The 17652-nt window shown below is 46.8% G+C and overlaps 1 protein-coding gene across 10 annotated transcripts in view; it reads left to right on the forward strand.

The window, feature by feature from the left end:
- The first annotated feature begins 14851 nt into the window (after window positions 1-14851).
- The window catches only part of LOC129700721 (endophilin-B1-like), a 43738-nt gene continuing 40937 nt past the window's right edge, over window positions 14852-17652 (forward strand). For 2 of the 10 annotated variants that reach the window (XM_055641336.1, XM_055641338.1), the window contains exon 1: window positions 14852-15169. In XM_055641336.1, the coding sequence (XP_055497311.1) occupies window positions 14867-15169 (303 nt within the window). In that variant the 5' untranslated portion in view covers window positions 14852-14866. The remainder of the gene's footprint in view (window positions 15170-17652) is intronic. The other 8 variants (XM_055641332.1, XM_055641334.1, XM_055641328.1 and 5 more) reach the window with 5 other exon arrangements.

The raw sequence follows: 17652 nt of genomic DNA on the forward strand, positions 1-17652 counted from the left end.
CCACATCCCAAAGATGCGCGGGTTTGTAGGTTAATTGCCCACTATTGTGTCTGCCTCGACAACTAACTCTGGCACCATATTGCAAACACCGATGTAAAAGACTGGCCACGCACTTTTCCTTTAATCAGGAAACAGAAGAAACTGCAGATGCTGGAATCTTGAGCAAAACACAAAGTACTGGAGTAACTGTTAACCACAGTTAGCAGCCAGCAAAATACCTCAATCTTTATAAATAGCTGCCAGTACAATTTTTTGCTTAAAAAGTAATTTCTAAAGGGGGGTTTTTCTTTCCATGTTCTACTTAAGTCCACTTTATTTCATGAATGCTTCACAGTTTACAGCCCAATGTCGTCCTTAGATTGTGAGTTAATTATAAAAGTCGTAGGTGGTGAATTTTAACTCAATTTCTGCCATTTAATTTATACAAGCTACGCACAATAAGAACATTAATATGTGCACAAGACTCAGCAGGAAAATGAAGCGCATGTTAAGGCATACCCAGTCCAATGTGTTCGATTTTCACAAATCATCTGGCTTTCTGAGGTATGAATCTAGATGAGATAAAATGTAAACGCATATTTCTCCCCGAACCTAACTTGGGACTAGAGTTCAGAAACAGGGCTAGAAATTTGCAGCTTTTTTAACAATAGACAATAGACAATAGGTGCAGGAGTAGGCCATTCGGCCCTTCGAGCCAGCATCACCATTCAATCGCCATTTGACAACAATCTGGAGAACACTCTGGACACATCATCCGAGGACGTACACTCCATTGAGGATAAATGGGGATCCTGTGGATACGGTGAACTGTTTTAAATATCTGGGAGTCCACATCTCTGAGGATATGACATGGGCATCACACGCCTCAGCACTCGTGAGTAAGGCAAGGCAGCGCCTTTACCACCTCAGGCAATTGAGGACATTCAGAGTGTCTCCGAGGATCCTCCAGTGCTTCTACGCAGCGGCGGTGGAAAGCATCTTGTCCAGGAACATTACCATCTGGTTTGGGAATTGCTCTGCCAAGGACAAGAAGGCTCTGCAGAGAGTAGTGCGTTCGGCCGAAAGCACTATGGGAACTTCACTCACCCCCCTGCAGGAACTATACAACAGGAGGTGCAACTCCAGAGCAAATAAAATCATGGGAGACCCCTTCCACCCCTGCAACGGACTGTTCCAGCTGCTACGGTCAGGCAAACGCCTCCGTTGCCATGCGGTGAGAACGGAGAGGTTGAGAAGGAGTTTCTTCCCAGAGGCAATTCGGACTGTAAACGCCTATCTCACCAGGGACTAACTCTACAGAAGAATATGTGTGTTATGACTGTGTTTATAATTTGTTTGGTTGTTTTGTTGTTTGTCTTTTGCACAAAAGTCCGCGAGCATTGCCACTTTCATTTCACTGCACATCTTGTATGTGTATGTGACAAATAAACTTGACTTGACTTGACTTGACTTCCTTCTGCTCACTGAGACCTGGCACCAACCCAATGTCTTGTTCTCCCTCAATCAAACATCCCCACCTGGATTTAATTACATTTCCAAGCCCCGCCATGGAGGTGGCCTCGCTGTTATTTTCAACCAGAATTTTCGTATCACTGAACTCACCTTCCCCCCAGTAGCATCATTTGAATTCCTCGCCTTCAAAGCCCTTTCCTCCATGACAGTCATCCTCATTTACCGGCCACCTAAACCAAACCCCTCCTTCCTATCTGACTTCACTGAACTCCTCACACTTGCCTCATCCCCCTCCCCACGTCTGCTGCTACTTGGTGACTTAAATATTCACATGGACTCCCCCACCTGCAAGCTCGCATCTGAATTCGCCTTTTTACTGGACAACTTTTCTCTCACTCAGCACGTCACCTTTCCCACCAATGACAAAGGTCACATCCTTGACCTGGTCTGCTCCACAAATCAACCAGTACTTGACCTCCATCCTTGCCTCTTCCCGCTCTCTGATCATAAGCTTATACGGTTCACCATCCCTTCTCCGACACCTCGCCCCCGCTTCCTCCGAGAAATCACCTTCCGTAATCTAAAATCCATTGATCCCCACCATCTCTCTGACCTGCTCTCCACCACTCTCCCCCTGGACTCAACCCCCATCTCACCTGATGATCTCACAAACCATCTCAACTCCACCTTGTCTACCTCCCTCAACACTCTGGCCCCCCTCAAAACAAGAACCGTAACTTTCAACACATCTTCACCCTGGTACACACCTGCACTTGGTAAACTGTAACAGACTGGTCGCTGACTTGAACGACTTACAAAGAAATCATCTCTCACAGTCCACCATGACGCTTACAAACTCCACCTCACTGACTACAAAGATGCTCTCATTGCTGCAAAATCTGCCTACCTCTCCTCCATATTCACCGATCCCTGCCTAAACCACAGAACCCTCTTCACAGTGAGCAACCTCCTCAAGCCTCGAGCCAACACTCTCCCTACCTCTACTCCGGATCTCTGCAACTCATTCCTTCACTTTTTCGCTGATAAAATCAGCACCATCTATCAATCTTTATCCCCTGTACCCGACTCCCCAGCATCTACTCCACCACCTACCACAGCCCCTCCTTTCAACATCTCCACTGACCTCCTTACCCCTCCTCCACACTGCTTCCTCTCCCAGTTTGACCTGGTCACCCCTATTGAAATCTCCAAACTCATCAGCTCTTCCAAACCCACTACCTGCTCCCTCGACCCTCTCCCCACTCCCCTGTTGAAGTCCTGCCTCCCCGTTCTCTGCCCCTACCTCACTAATCTCTTCAACTCCTCATTGTCCCAAGGAATTGTCCCCTTTCAAAACTGCTGCTGTTACAACAATCTTAAAGAAACCTGGTCTTGAGCCCTCCTCTCTCAATAACTACCGCCCAATCTCAAACCTCCCCTTTCTTTCCAAAACCCTGGAGCGTATCGTTGCGTCGCAACTTCATTCCCACCTCCTTGCGTATAACCTACTTGAACCCCTCCACTCTGGCTTTCGCCCCCTCCATAGCACAGAAACTGCTCTCCTCAAAGTCCTCAACGACCTCCTCACCTCTGCTGACACTGGTTCCCTCAACATCCTCATCCTTCTCGACCTGAGCGCAGCCTTCGATACAGTGAACCATAACATCCTGCTCACCAGACTCAAAGTCCTCGGCATTGAAGGCTCTGCACTCAGCTGGCTCCGTTCCTACCTTTCCAACAGATCCCACTTCATCTCTCTCCACAACCACACCTCTGCTACAGCCACAGTCACTCAAGCCGTTCCCCAAGGCTCCGTACTCGGCCCCCTCCTCTTCATCATCTACATCCTCCCCCTTGGTCAGATACTCCGCCACTTCAATCTGGACTTCCACTGTTACGCTGATGACACCCAGATCTACCTTGGCACCAAATCCCCCCCACACCCCCCCCCCCTCGCCCATATCAACTCCTGTTTGTCAGCTATAAAAAACCTGGATGCAACATAATTTCCTCAAACTCAACAGCGATAAGACAGAATTCCTCCTCATAGGCTCCAAAGCCACACTCAGCAAAATCAATAACCCCACTCTCACCATCGACGGCACCACTGTCTCCCCATCTCCCCAGGCCCGCAACCTTGGCGTGATCTTTGATTCCACCCTCTCCCTTGAGCCTCACATCCGCCATATCATTAAAACCTCCTTCTTTCATCTCCGCAACATCGCCAAACTCAGGCCCTCTCTCACACCTCCCGCTGCTGAAAGACTCATCCATGCCTTCATCTCCTCCCGACTGGACTACTGCAACTCACTTCTCCTTGGCATCAGCTCCACCTACATCAACCGACTCCAACTGGTCCAGAACGCAGCCGCCCAACTCATCACCCACACCAAATCCTGGCATCCAATCACTCCAGTCCTCAAACAACTTCACTGGCTTCCCATCTCCCACCGGATCAACTACAAAATCCTGGTCCTCACCTACAAAGCCCTCCACCATCTGGCCCCCCCATATCTCACTGACCTCCTCTCCCCCTACCAACCCTCACGGTCCCTCAGATCCACATCAGCCGGTCTCCTCTCCATCCACAAGTCCACCCTCCGCAGTTTTGAGCACAGAGCCTTCTCCAGGGCAGCTCCCAGGCTCTGGAACTCCCTCCCCCAACTGATCCGCAATTCCGTGTCCCTCACCATCTTCCAGTCCCGCCTCAAGACCCATCTCTTCACCTCTGCCTATCCTTAGCCCCACGTGCCGTCCCTTTTCATCTGTGCATTAATTGCCTCATACTGTGTTTTGTATTGAATTCTGTATTTACTTTGTGTACTAGTCATGTCTCTACTATTTATTTCATTCTCCTTACATGTTTTTCTCTACCTGCTAAATTTTTGTAAGGTGTCCTTGAGACTCTTGAAAGGCGCCCATAAATAAAATGTATTATTATTATTATTAATGTGATCATAGCTGATCATAAAGCATTAAACTTCAAAAGGCTTACAAGACCAAAATGCATTTGAAAAAAGCACTGAAAATAGCAGAAAGATTGATAAAACTGAAAGCTGGAAAATTGAGAGTTGTGAGTCTGTGGAATTCTCTGCCTGTGAGGACGGTGGAGGCTGGTTTGCTGGATACTTTCAAGAGAGAGCTAGATAGTGCTCTTAAAGATAGTGGAGTCAGGGGATATGGGGAGAAGGCAGGAACGGGGTATTGATTGGGGATGATCAGCCATGATCACTTTGAATGGCGGTGCTGGCTCGAAGGGCCGAATGGCCTACTCCTGCGCCTATTGTCTATTGTCCAAATGAACAGAACCAAATGTTGCAAAGGGTTTTGGCTAGAACGTCAACATGAAATTGGCATGAACTCCTCGAAACTGCACCATAAAAAGGCTTCTTATGCCCAATCTATTTATTAATATTAAGTTTTTAGTGGATCTAATTTCTCTGAGGATCTTATCCGTTAGGATTCTGCTCCGTGATAGTCAGCACATTTTTGTACCTGGGAGATCAGGTCTGACAAATTTTGATTGAGCTTTCTGAAGAAGTAACCAAGAAGGTTGACAAGGGCAGGGTTGTAGAAGTGTATACGGACTTCATCAAGGCCTTTGATAGGGTTTGCATGGTCGGCTGATCTTAAATCAAATGGTTAAAGGTTAAATCAAATTGGATTCAGGAGAGCTAACTAACAAGAAATGGTCTGAAGAAGGGTCTCGACCCGAAACGTCACCCATCCCTTCTCTCCGGAGATGCTGCCTGTCCCGCTGAGTTACTCCAGCATTTTGTGTCCAACTAGAAATGGAACTGGTTACATGGTGGGAAGCAGAGAATGGTTGTTCTTCGGATGGGAGGTCAGTAACTAGTGTTGTGCCTCAGGGGACAGTGCTGGGCTCATTTCCGTTTGTCATCTATATAACCACCATTTGGATGAGAATCTACAAGGCATGATTTTCAAGTTTGGAGATGACACTACGTTTGGTCACGGTGGCACAGCGGTAGAGTTGTTGCCTTACAGCGAATGCAGCGCCGGAGACCCAGGTATGATCCCGACTACACTGTCTGTACGGAGTTTGTACGTTCTCCCCGTGACCCGCGTGGGTTTTCTCCAAGATCTTCGATTTCCTCCCACATTCCAAAGATGTACAGGTTTGTAGGTTAATTGGCTTGGTAAATGTAAAAAAAAATTGTCCCTAGTTGGTGTAGGATAGTGTTAATGTGCAGGGATCGCAGACCCGGTGGGCTGAAAGGCCTGTTTCCACGCTGTATCTCTAAAACTAAAACTGAAAAATCTAATAGATGGTATTGTAGACAATGAAGAAGGTTATGAAGAATTACAGTAGGATCTTGATCAGCTGGGCAAGTGGGCTGAGGAATGGCTGATGCAGTTTAATTCGGATATGTGTGTGGCATTGCATTTTGAGTAGTCAAACCAGGGCAGGGCCTTCACAGTGAGCAGCCGGGCCCTGGAGAGTGTTGCAGAGCAGATGGATCTAGGAGTAAAAGTACATAAATCCCTGAAAGTGGCTTCACAGGTAGATAGAGCAGTGAAGGATGCTTTTGTTGTGCTGGCCTTCATCAGTCAGGGAACTGAGTATAGAATTTGGGATGTTATGTTACGGTTATACGGGACGTTGGTGAGGTTGGAGTATTGCGTTCACCTTTGGTCATCCTGCCAGAGGAAAGGTCGGATTGGAAAAGCTGGAAAGTGTGCGGAGAAGATTTACAAGGATGCTGCCACGCCTCGAGGGCCTGAGTTGTAAGATTGGCAGGTTAGGACTTTAATGCAAGGTGTGCGGAGGCTGAGGAATGATCTTTAAGAGATGCATCACGAGGGGGATAGATAGGGTGAACACACAGAGTCTGTTTCCCTGGGATAAGGGAATCGAGAACGAGGGGGCATAAGTTTAAGGTGAGATGAGAAAGATTTACTTGGAACCTGAGGGGCAATCCTTTGGAATGAGCTACTAGAAGCAGTAGAAACAAATCACTGCAGATCCTGGGTTTATACCAAAAATAGACACAAGGTAACCTGTTGAGTTATTCCAATACTTTGTGTCTATCTTTGCCAGAAGAAGTGGCTGGTGTAGGTACAATAACAACATTTAAAAAGGCATCTGGACAGGTTCATGGATAGGAAAGGTTTAGAGGCAAATGGGACTAGCTTAGTTGGGACATCTTGATCGGCATGGACGAGTTGGGCCGAATGGCCCTGCTTCTGTGCTCTATGATTCCATGACTCGAATTTCCAGACAATGCAGGCACATTGATCTGAAGAGGCCCCAGTGTTCAAAGGTTCTAATTTCCTCATTCATCTTTCTTTTGCACAACACTTTGCACATTACTCAATTATCCGTCCATGACCCCGTGGAGCAGCAAACATCCCAATTGATCTTCTGTTGACATCAGGACATAGATCTATTGCATAGGTTTCAGTTTTGCAGCACGCAAGTGCTAATGCCTTTTTCAGAATGTCCTTGGAGTTCTTTTGACTGACCAGCACAAAACTATCGTCAACATTCCACTGAACCTTTATCTCTCTTTCCTTTTAAGTTCTCAAAGCACAGTGCCATACATTCTTACCCTTCAATGTAAAGTTTCATTTTTAGTTTAGTTTAGATAGAGATACGGCGCGGAAACAAGCCCCTCGAGCCACCGAGTCCGTGCCGACCAGCGATCCCTACACATTAACACTATCCTACATGCACTAAGGCCAATTTACAATTTTACCAAAGCCAATTAACCTACAAATCTGTACGTCTTTGGAGTGTGGGAGGAAACCGAAGATCTCGGAGAAAACCCACGCAGGTCACGGGGAGAATGTCCAAACTTCGTACAGACACACCCATAGTCAGGATCGAACCCGGGTCTCTGACGCTGTAAGGCAGCAATTCTACCGCTGCGCCACTGTGCCGCCCACAAATACCGTGTTAAAACAAGACTTTCTACCGCCGCCTTTTCAAACAAACCCAGTTACGTTTAGTTTCGAGATACAGCGTGGAAACAGGCTCTTCAGTCCACCGAGGCCACGCTGACTATGGATCATCCATACATTAGTTTTATCCCACTTTTGCATCCTACAGACTCAGAACAATTGGCAGAATCCAATTGACCTACAAACCTGCATGTCTTTGGAGTGTGGGAGGAAACCGGAGCACCTGAAGAAAACCCATATACTCACAGGGAGAATGTACAAACTCTGTACGGACAGCACCCCTAGTCAGGACCAAAACCAGTCTCTGGCGCTGTGAAGTAGCTGCTCTACCTCTGCTCCATTTTATTACATTGAGAAGGTGGTTACAATGATCTATTCTACATTGTTCTTGTTCTTTGTGCCCCTTTGATGTCTCGTTGTCGAACCTTACCCATCCCTGTCTCTGTCAAGTCAAAGTCAAGTCAAGTCAAGTTTATTTGTCACATACACATACGAGATGTGCAGTGAAATGAAAGTGGCAATGCTCGCGGAACAACAAAACAACCAAACAAATTATAAACACAATCATAACCCACATATTATTTTACATAATAAATAATAGAAGGAAAAACGTTCTGTACAGTTAGTCCCTGGTGAGAAAGGCGTTTACAGTCCGAATTGCCTCTGGGAAGAAACTCCTTCTCAACCTCTCCGTTCTCACTGCATGGCAACGGAGGCCTTTGCCTGACCGTAGCGGCAGGAACAGTCCGTTGCAGGGGTGGAAGAGGTCTCTCAGGATTTTGTTTGCTCTGGAGTTGCACCTCCTGTTGTATAGTTCCTGCAGGGGGGTGAGTGAAGTTCCCATAGTGCGTTCGGCCGAACGCACTACTCTCTGCAGAGCCTTCTTGTCCTTGGCAGAGCAATTCCCGAACCAGATGGTAATGTTCCCGGACAAGATGCTTTCCACCGCCGCTGCGTAGAAGCACTGGAGGATCCTCGGAGACACTCTCCCTCTCCCCTAATGTTCAGCCTGAAGAAGGGTCTCGACCCTTAAGCGTCACCCATTCCTTCTATCCAGGGATGCTGCCCGTCCTGCTGAGTTACTCCAGCATTTTGTGTCTATCTTCCATGTAAACCAGCGTCTGCAGTTCTTCCAACGCAAAACAAAGTGGAGCATGGTAACCCGAGACTGAGTGTGTGAAATGTGGCCCCAGTTTGTGGAAGAGAATGAAGGAATCAGCATCAGACGAGCCAGACAACAAACCGTAGAGATTATCCGAGCTTTCATGTATACGATTTAAAGCAAATTGCTGAACCATATTGCCAAATAGACTTTGTTGTAAAATCTCAGTGAGTATTATATATAACAATTCTATCTTCACCAATGCCATCTCTCATTTCTTTTCTCCAGAGATGATGCCTGACCCGTTGAGTTCCTCCAGCATTTTGTGTCCGCCATCTCTCACTATTTCTTTCAAGCTCTTTCTAAGAGTTGTGTCCCCTTCTCCATCAGGGATGAGTCTCAACCCCGGTCACTCCCTCTTCTCTCCTCTCCTCGCAGGCAAGAGGTATAGAAGTGTGAAAACGCACACCACCAGATTCAGGAACAGTTTCTTCCCAGCTGTTATCGGGCAACTGAACCATCCTACCATAACTAGGTATGTTGCAAAACTTACCTTCAGCGGCGCTGCAGTTCTGTCACTGCCCGTGTGCGCGACTTTGGCGCCTTTGAGAGGGGGCGGGTTTAAAATGCCGTATTCTCCAGGCTGTTTAAATCGATGTTGGTCAGCCTGTTTAGTTGCTCAAGAAAAATCGCTCCGACTGCCGTTCTCTGCACTTATTTTTAAACTAAGTTGGATAATTTAAATTATCTTCTAAAGCCGTGGACGCCGACAACGGGACGGATCTTGCGTGGGGGACAAGGCAAGGTAGGCTGTTTATTTTTACATTAAAAAGTACTTCTTAAGATGCCTTTAATCAAAATTTTAACTTGCCAGAAGGTGACTTGGAGCCCATCCAAACCGGCAGTATTTTTCCTGCCGACATGGGGTTCAAATTCACTGCAACTGCAACGTTCCAAATGATCGCATTCCAGAAAAACCCACTCGCAAGATGATTTAAATGCCCATTAATTTACAGCAATTAAACACTAAATTCCTTCCATTTGACCTATAAATTCATGACAATGAGATTTAAAAATCATGTTATATTGTGAATTCTTGTGTGAATGTTCTTTAGACACAGGCTATTAAAAAATGTAAATCTTTTCTTAAGAAATGGATAGAGGTTTAGATCTAGTAATTGAATTTTGTTATTAGCTACAATTGGGTAACTAACTAATTATATGCTTTAATTTCAGGTCATCCAAGTAAGATTGTTTAATATTTGTTTCAGAATGCTTCAATCTATAATAACTGAAAATTTCTTTCAGTTCTCTTAATTTTTAACAAAGTTATTGGCATTTGACTGTCCTTGATCACAGCTTTTGTGTTATCAATGGAAAAGCAATAGGGAACAAGATGCTAATTTCCGAGTATGAAAATGGCCATAACTATTTTAATTCTGAAGATATGAAAGTGAATTAGTTGTCAAATTAAACTTCTTTTTATGCTTTATCTGATGAGATAAATTGCAGACTTGATTTTTTAAATCTCAAAATGTTGTAACATTGCTACCATAACCAAACTAAACTAAACTAAACAGGGCTGCAAAGTAACGCAGCAGTAGAGTCGCTGCCTTATAGCACTTACAACGGCAGAGACCCGGTTTCAATCTGGCTACGGGTGCTGTCTGTAAGGAGTTTGCTCGTTCTCGCTGTGACCTGCGTGCTTTTTCTCCACGAACTTTGGTTTCCTCCCACACTCCAGAAACGTACAGGTTTGTAGGTTAATTGGCTTGGTATAAATGTAAATAGAAATGGTCCCTCGTGTAGGATAGTGTTTATGTGCGGGGATCGCTGGGCTGTGCGGACTCAGTGGGACGAGGGGCCTGTTTCCACGTTGTATCGCTAAACTTAACTAACTAAACTAAAATAAACTAAACTAAATTACAGCCTAACTCTTTGGTTGTTTCTATGGATCTTAGCATTCATACCGGGGTGGGAGATTACAACCTTCACGTGGTCCACCCCGCTTCGACTAATGCAATCAACCCGAAGTGCACAAACAAGATCAAATACAGCAAGTTGACCCCCAACTTTAGGCTGTGCATGCCATACGCAAGAAGAAGCATCAATACCCCTTTTTTCCCCATTAACCAACTGGTTCAACATTCTGTAGATTTGCAACAACAGAAATCACATGTTCTATCTTTGCCGTGTTAGCAGACATTTCCATGAAGTTACTAAGTCAGCTATTTGCGTACATCATCACTCTCACGACTATGGCTGACCAGAGGTGTGAGCTGCAAGAAGTCGTTTCCTCTTCTCTACATTGATTTTAGCAAACGGCTGGGTTCGGTGAGACTATTTCCTTTCTAACCGAGTGAAAGGGGCATTATATTAACTGTTGGCAGATGCCACCGCTCATATCTACAAACCCATGTGTAGTCAATTCACCATAAGGAGTTCCTCTACCCAAACAAAGGGAAGATTGATTTCAGAGCCTCGTCGCAATAATTGCCGTTCCTGCCTCCAAGGAGAAAACAAAGGGCCGGAAAATAACCTTAAGGGTGACAGGAACTAAAGTGAGCCCAAGGCTCCAGCTCCCTCCCTCAGCCTCTGCCACAGGAAATGGTTGGAAAGCTTTAGTGAACATCCTGTTTCTCACTTAAAACGTTCAAGTCGACAGATGGAAAGCCAAATCCCACAAACCATTCAATTCATGGGCAAAGCCTGAAACAATTCTCTGATGCTCCTGTAAATATTCAGTTCAGTTCAGTTTCATAGAAACATAGAAAATAGATGCAGGAGGAGGCCATTTGGCCCTTCGAGCCAGCACCGCCACTCATTGTGATCATGGCTGATCATCCACAATCAGTAACCCGTGCCTGTCTTCTCCCCATATCAATAGACAATAGATGCACGAGTAGGCCATTCGGCCCTTCGAGCCAGCACCACATTTCAATGTGATCATGGCTGATCATCCACAATTAGTACACCGTTCCTGCCTTCTCCCCATATCCATTAACTCCGTTATCCCTAAATCTCTCTAAATCTCTCTTGAAAACCAGAGAACCAGCCTGCACGGCCCTCTGAGGCAGAGAATTCCACAGACTCACAACTCTCCGTGTGAAAAAGTTCTTCCTCATCTCCGTTCTAAATGGCTTACCACTTATTCTTAAACTATGGCCCCTGGTTCTGGACTCCCCCAACATTGGGAGCATGTTTCCTGCCTCTAGCGTGTCCAACCCCTTAATAATCATATATGTTTCAATAAGATCCCCTCTCATCCTTCTAAATTCCAGAGTATACAAGCCCAGCCGCTCCAATCTAACAACATATGACAGTCCCGTCATCCCGGGAATTAACCTCGTGATCCTGCGCTGCACTCCCTCAACAGCAAGAATGTCCTTCCTCAAGTTTGGAGACCAAAACTGTACACAATACTTCAGTTGTGGTCTCACCCTTCCCCTTTTCCCAACTTGACACTATTTAGGTGATAATCTTCCTTCCTTTTTGTTGCCATCATTTATCCACATTAAACTGCATCTGCCATACATCTGCCCACTCACCCAACTTGTCCAAGCCACCCTGCATCCTCATAGCATCCTCCTCACAGTTCTCACTGCTACCCAACTTTGTATCATTTGCAAATTTGCTAATGTTACTTTTAATCCCTTCATCCAAATCATTAATGTATATTGTAAATAGCTGCGGTCCCAGCACCGAGCCTTGCGGTACCCCACTAGTCACTGACTGCCATTCTGAAAAGGACACGTTAATTCCTACCCTTTGTTTCCTGTCTGCCAACCAATTTTCTATCCATGTCAGCACTCTACCCCCAATACTATGTGCTCTAATTTTGCCCTTGATCCCTTGATATCCCTTGATTCCGCTAGCCCCTGGAGCTCTATCTAACTCTCATTTACATTCATCCAGTGAATAGGCCTCTACTGCCTTCTGTGGCAGAGAATTCCACAAATTCACAACTCTCTGGGTGAAAACATTTTTTTCCTCCCTTTATTATTAGACTGTGACCCCTGGTTCTGGACTCCCCCATCATTGGGAACATTTTTCCTGCTTGTCCAGTCCTTGTATAATTTTATACGTTTCTATAAGATCCCTTCTCATCCTTCTAAATTCCAGTGAATACATGCCCAGTCTTTCCAATCTTTCCTCATATGACAGTCCCGCCATCCAGGGGATTAACCTCATGAACTTGCGCTGCATTGCCTCAATAGCAAGGATGTCCTTCCTCAAATTAGGAGACAAAAAATGCACACAAGTACTCCAGATGTGGTCTCACCAGGGCCCTGTACAACTGCAGAAGGACTTTGGTTTAGTTTATTGTCACGTGTACCGAGGTACAGTGAAAAGCTTTTGTTGCGAGATAACCATTCATCGGAAAGAGACGGAGCAAAGCAGAATAGTGGGAACTATAGGCCGGTTAGACTAACTTCAGTGACTGGATAACAGGTTGGATGGATTGCAGAAGGCAGAGTGGCAATAAAGAGGGCTTTTTCTGGTTGGCTGCCAGTGACTAGCTGCACAGGGATCGGTGCTGGGGCCGCTACTCGTCATGTTGTACATTAATGATTTGGATGAGGGGATTGTGGCCAAGTTTGCAGATGATACGATAATGGATGGGAGGGGCAGGTAGTGAAGAGAAAGTAGTGACTCTGCAGAAGGACTTGAACAGGTTGGGAGTGGGCAGAGGAGTGACAGACGGAATATAGTGTAGTAAAGTGTGGAGTCATGCATTTTAGTAGTAGGAATAAAGATGTAGACTATTTTCTAAATGGGGTGAGAATCCATAAATCGGAGGTGCAAAGAGACTTAGGAGTGCTGGTGCAGGATTCCCAAAAAGGTCTTGACCCGAAACGTCACCCATTCCTTCTCTCCAGCTGAGATTGTCCAGTTTTTTGTGTCTATCTTCGGTTTAAACCAGCATCTGCAGTTCCTTCTTACACTTTTTGGCTGCTCCACTGCGAAATCTCCTCCTCTTTTAACCAAGTTACCCCGACATTCCCCACCCATACAACAGTCCTCACGCCCCCCTCCCCCTCTCTGAACACCCACCACCCCCCCACCAGATCTCGTCTCGGCCTTTGACCACTCCCCGGCCATCCTCTGACCCCAACCCCTACCCTTGTCATATCTTCACCAACCCCCCCTGACCTCCCCCCCTTCTGACCTTCACCCTCCGCCCCCCCTTTCTCAATGAGTGAGTTCCGGGTCCGCCACGACGTAGAGCTTTTCTTCCGTCATCTTTTTCTATGGGAAGAAGTCCTCACCACCCAGTGATGACCCCTTCTCCCGTCTCCACCAGTCCCCCTCCTCTTGGACTCCCCAGTACGGCCTTCTACCCTCTCAAGACCTCTGCATTTCTAACTGCCGACGTGGGGTGTAAGATTGCAACCTTCACGTGGTCCGCTCTGTTTCGACTAATGCAATGAATTCGACGTGCACAAACAGAAGATCAAATAGAACAAGTTGTCCAATAACTTTAGGTTGTGCATGCCACACGAAAGAAGAAGACTGCCGACGTGACATCAACAGTCTCAACTTTTCCACTCCCCTTACTTCATCCAACCTCACACCCTCTGAACGTACAGCCCTCCACTCACTCTGCAGCAACCCTAACATATGGAAGAAGGGTCACGACCCAAAATGTCACCCATTCCTTCTCTCCAGACATGCTGCCTGTCCCACAGAGTTACTCCAGCTTTTTGTGTCTATTTTCAAGTAAATCTGCAAGTCAAATCGGTAATAAAGAAGGCAAACGCAATGCTAGCATTTATTTTGAGGGCAAGAATACAAAAACAAGGATATAATGCTGATGCTCTAAGGTGCAGGTCAGGCCACATTTGGAGTATTGTGAGCAATTTTGGGAACGTTGATTGATTGAGAAGGCACCCAGACCTGCTCGTCGATTGGCTGAGGGATCCAGACCGCACTCTTGATTGGCTGAGAAGGCATCCAGATCTGCACGTTGATTGGGTTAAGCTATGAGACCGCACGTCGATTGGTGGGCGAGGCGTCCAGTTCTGAGCATTGATTGGTTGAGGGAGCTGGATTGCTCTTTGATTGGTTGAGAAGGCATACGGTTCTGAGCATTGATTGGTTGAAGCTGTGAGACTGCACACGAATAGGTGAAGAATGCGTCCAGGCCTGCACGATGATTGGTTCAGAGGGTGGCCATCTCTACACGATGATTGGTGGAACAGACCGTCAGGAACTGCATGCTGGTTGGTTGAGATGGCTCCAGCCCTGAGAGTTGATTGATTGATGGAATGAGACCCTGTTCGCTGATTGGTTGAGGGAGGGGACCCGCAATTTTGATTGGTGGAGCTGGCGTCCGGACCTGCACGCCGATTGGTTGAAGCTGGGAGACTGCACGCCGATTGGTGGATGGAGTGGGTACACACCAGGGCGGGACCGCTGATTGGCTGTTCCTTCAGAGGGGGCGGGGCGGTTGCGGCTGCAGCGACCGGTCGCTCTGCTCCTCCCGGCGGCGTCGACGTTGGTGACGGTCCCTGGCCCTCTGCTCCTCCCAGCCGTCAGTCCCTCCCACCTCTTGGCAGCAGCGGCGGCGGCGGCAGTTCCCCGCTCCTAGATCTTCCCGGCGGCGGCGACGACGTTCGGGTCGCCATGGACTTCAACGTGAAGAAGTTGGCGGCGGACGCGGGCACTTTCCTCAGCCGCGCCGTTCAGGTAGCAGCGGGCCGTGGGAGGAAGGGAGTGCCGGGCCGGGCCTGGCCTGGCCGGGGTGGAGAGGCCGTCGCTGGGGTTGTCGGGGGCAGGGCGAGGCCCGAGGCCGCCTGCGAGCTGTCAGTGAGCGGCCCGCGGGCAGGGAGGAGGCCCGGGCCCGGGGGGCACAAAGTTCACAGGTGATAGGAGCAGAATTCGGCCCATCGTCTCCTTCATGGCTGATCTATCTCTCCCTCCTCACCCCATTCATTCTCCTGCCTTCTCCCCATAACCCCTGGCACCCGCACTAATCAAGAATCTATCTATCTATCTCTGCCTTAAAAAATATCCATTGACTTGGCCTCCACAGCCTTCTGTGGCAATGAATTCCACAGATTCACCACCCACTGACTAAAGAAATTCCTCCTCATCTCCTTCCTAAAGGAACGTCCTTAATTCTTAGGCTGTGCTCCTCTAGTTAGACTCTCCCACTAGTGGAAACATCCGCTCCACATTCACTTTATCCAGGCCTTTCACTATTCGGTTCAAGTTTAGATGAGGTGTCATCCCCCCCATCCCTCTAAACTCCAGCAGTAGAGGCGGCCATCAAACGCTCCTTTCTGGGGCGATCTTGTAACCAAGTTGGTAACCAAGAGCAGAAAGCCCCAATCGTCCCTCTGCTTACACAGTGTTATCTGTCACCCTCCCCATCTTCAACACAGTACACAACTTGGCTTCCTCCTTACCAACTGTTTCATTTTATAATGTTCATTTAACCTTTAACTGTAACGTTGACCCAAACTCTACTGCAGAAACCACTTGAATTGTTATTGCATCGGGCATTGAGTCGTTTCCCCTCTCCCATAGTCCATTATTGATTTACAACGATGACTATACATCATATGTTCTGCTCGTGGATATCCTGAATAGGGCGTGAAAGATTTTCTTGTGGTGTAATAAAGTTGAACCCTGCCCAGTTCCAACGCATGGAGACTGGGGAGGTTTGTCAAATGGTTTAACACTAGCTTGGGGAGTTTTGTCAAATGCTTTAACACTACTTAGCCCAGGGATTTCCTCTCTTCCTTTTTACTGGGGGTATAAAACTCTAATCCACTGTACTGGCACCATACGGTTTTGAAGAGATTCCTGGCAATTAGCTAGCTCAGTAAACGGTCTCCAAACAGGAGGAAACGCGTCCTTTGCACTGAATCTGTTGATCACCAGTTCAAACTAGTTCTATGCTATTGCACTTCTGCTTCCACTCCCTATGCAATGGGGGCAATTTACAGAGACCAATTAACCTACAAACCTGCACCTCGTTGGGATGTGGGAGGAAACTGGAGCACCCGTATGAAACCCACGCGGTCACAGGGAGGACTACACAGACCTCTCTCCCTGCAAAAGAGGGAGAAAAACGATATTTCATTCATTTTAATTACAAGGAATACTTCCCTGATTCTCTATTCAATTTTGAGGATTATGCATCATGATTTCAACCATAATTTTGGGAGCTAAATAGATGCTCTATTTAGACACAAAGTGCTGGAGTAAATCGGTGGGTGTTTAATGCCTATGACCAAATTGGGATCCCTGAACACGAAATAAAATCACAAAATTGGGAAGTTTGCCGTTTAAAAAAAAGAATTAATGTCGGGTTTCATTCTGATTGCTACATTACTGCGTGATTGTCAAATTTATTTTTATCACAGCAGCCACGTTGAATATACCACAAGGTATATGAAAGGCCTAGATAGAGTGGAATGGGAAGGATGTTTCCAGTAGTGGGAAAGTCTGAGGACATTGCCTCAATAAAAGAATGTACCATCAGAATGGCAAAGAGGAGGAATTTCTTTAGCCAGTGGATGGTGCATCTGTCGAACTCATTCCCAACGGCTCTTGCGGAGGCCAAGACCTTAGGGACATTTAAAACGGAAATTGATCGGTTCCTGGAAGGTGTTGCACATAACCAAAATCTTGCCTTGCCTCTCTCACCTTAAAGCTATGCCCTCGAGTCTTTGACATTTCCACCCTGAGTATAATATTCTGATTCTCTACCCTGTCTATGCACCTCACAATGTTACAAATTTCGATTGGATCTCCCTGCAGCTTCAGACGCTCCAGAGAAAACAATTCCACCCCCCCCCCCCCACCGCTACTTTCTGTCTGAAGAAGGGTTCCGACCCAAAAGTTACCCATCCTTTTTCTCCAGAGATCCAGTCTGATCTGCTGAGTTACTCCAGCACTTTGATGAGTTACTCTAGCACTTTGTGTCTCTCAACTTTGTTCAACCTCTCTTCACAGTTAATACCCTGTAATCCAGGCAGCATCCTGGTGAACCTCTTCTGCACCCTCATAACCTTATGTGTGACACATGATTTAGAGAGTCTGCATTTGGCATTTGCACTGTGAGACATTAGCAATGATATTGCAAATGTGCCCAGCAACATTGAACGTGAGGAGAATGATATTGCAAATGTGCCCAGCAGCACTTTACAGCCAATCAGGAC

The sequence above is a fragment of the Leucoraja erinacea genome, chromosome 10 (assembly GCF_028641065.1).
Source record: "Leucoraja erinacea ecotype New England chromosome 10, Leri_hhj_1, whole genome shotgun sequence".
NCBI lineage: Eukaryota > Metazoa > Chordata > Chondrichthyes > Rajiformes > Rajidae > Leucoraja > Leucoraja erinaceus.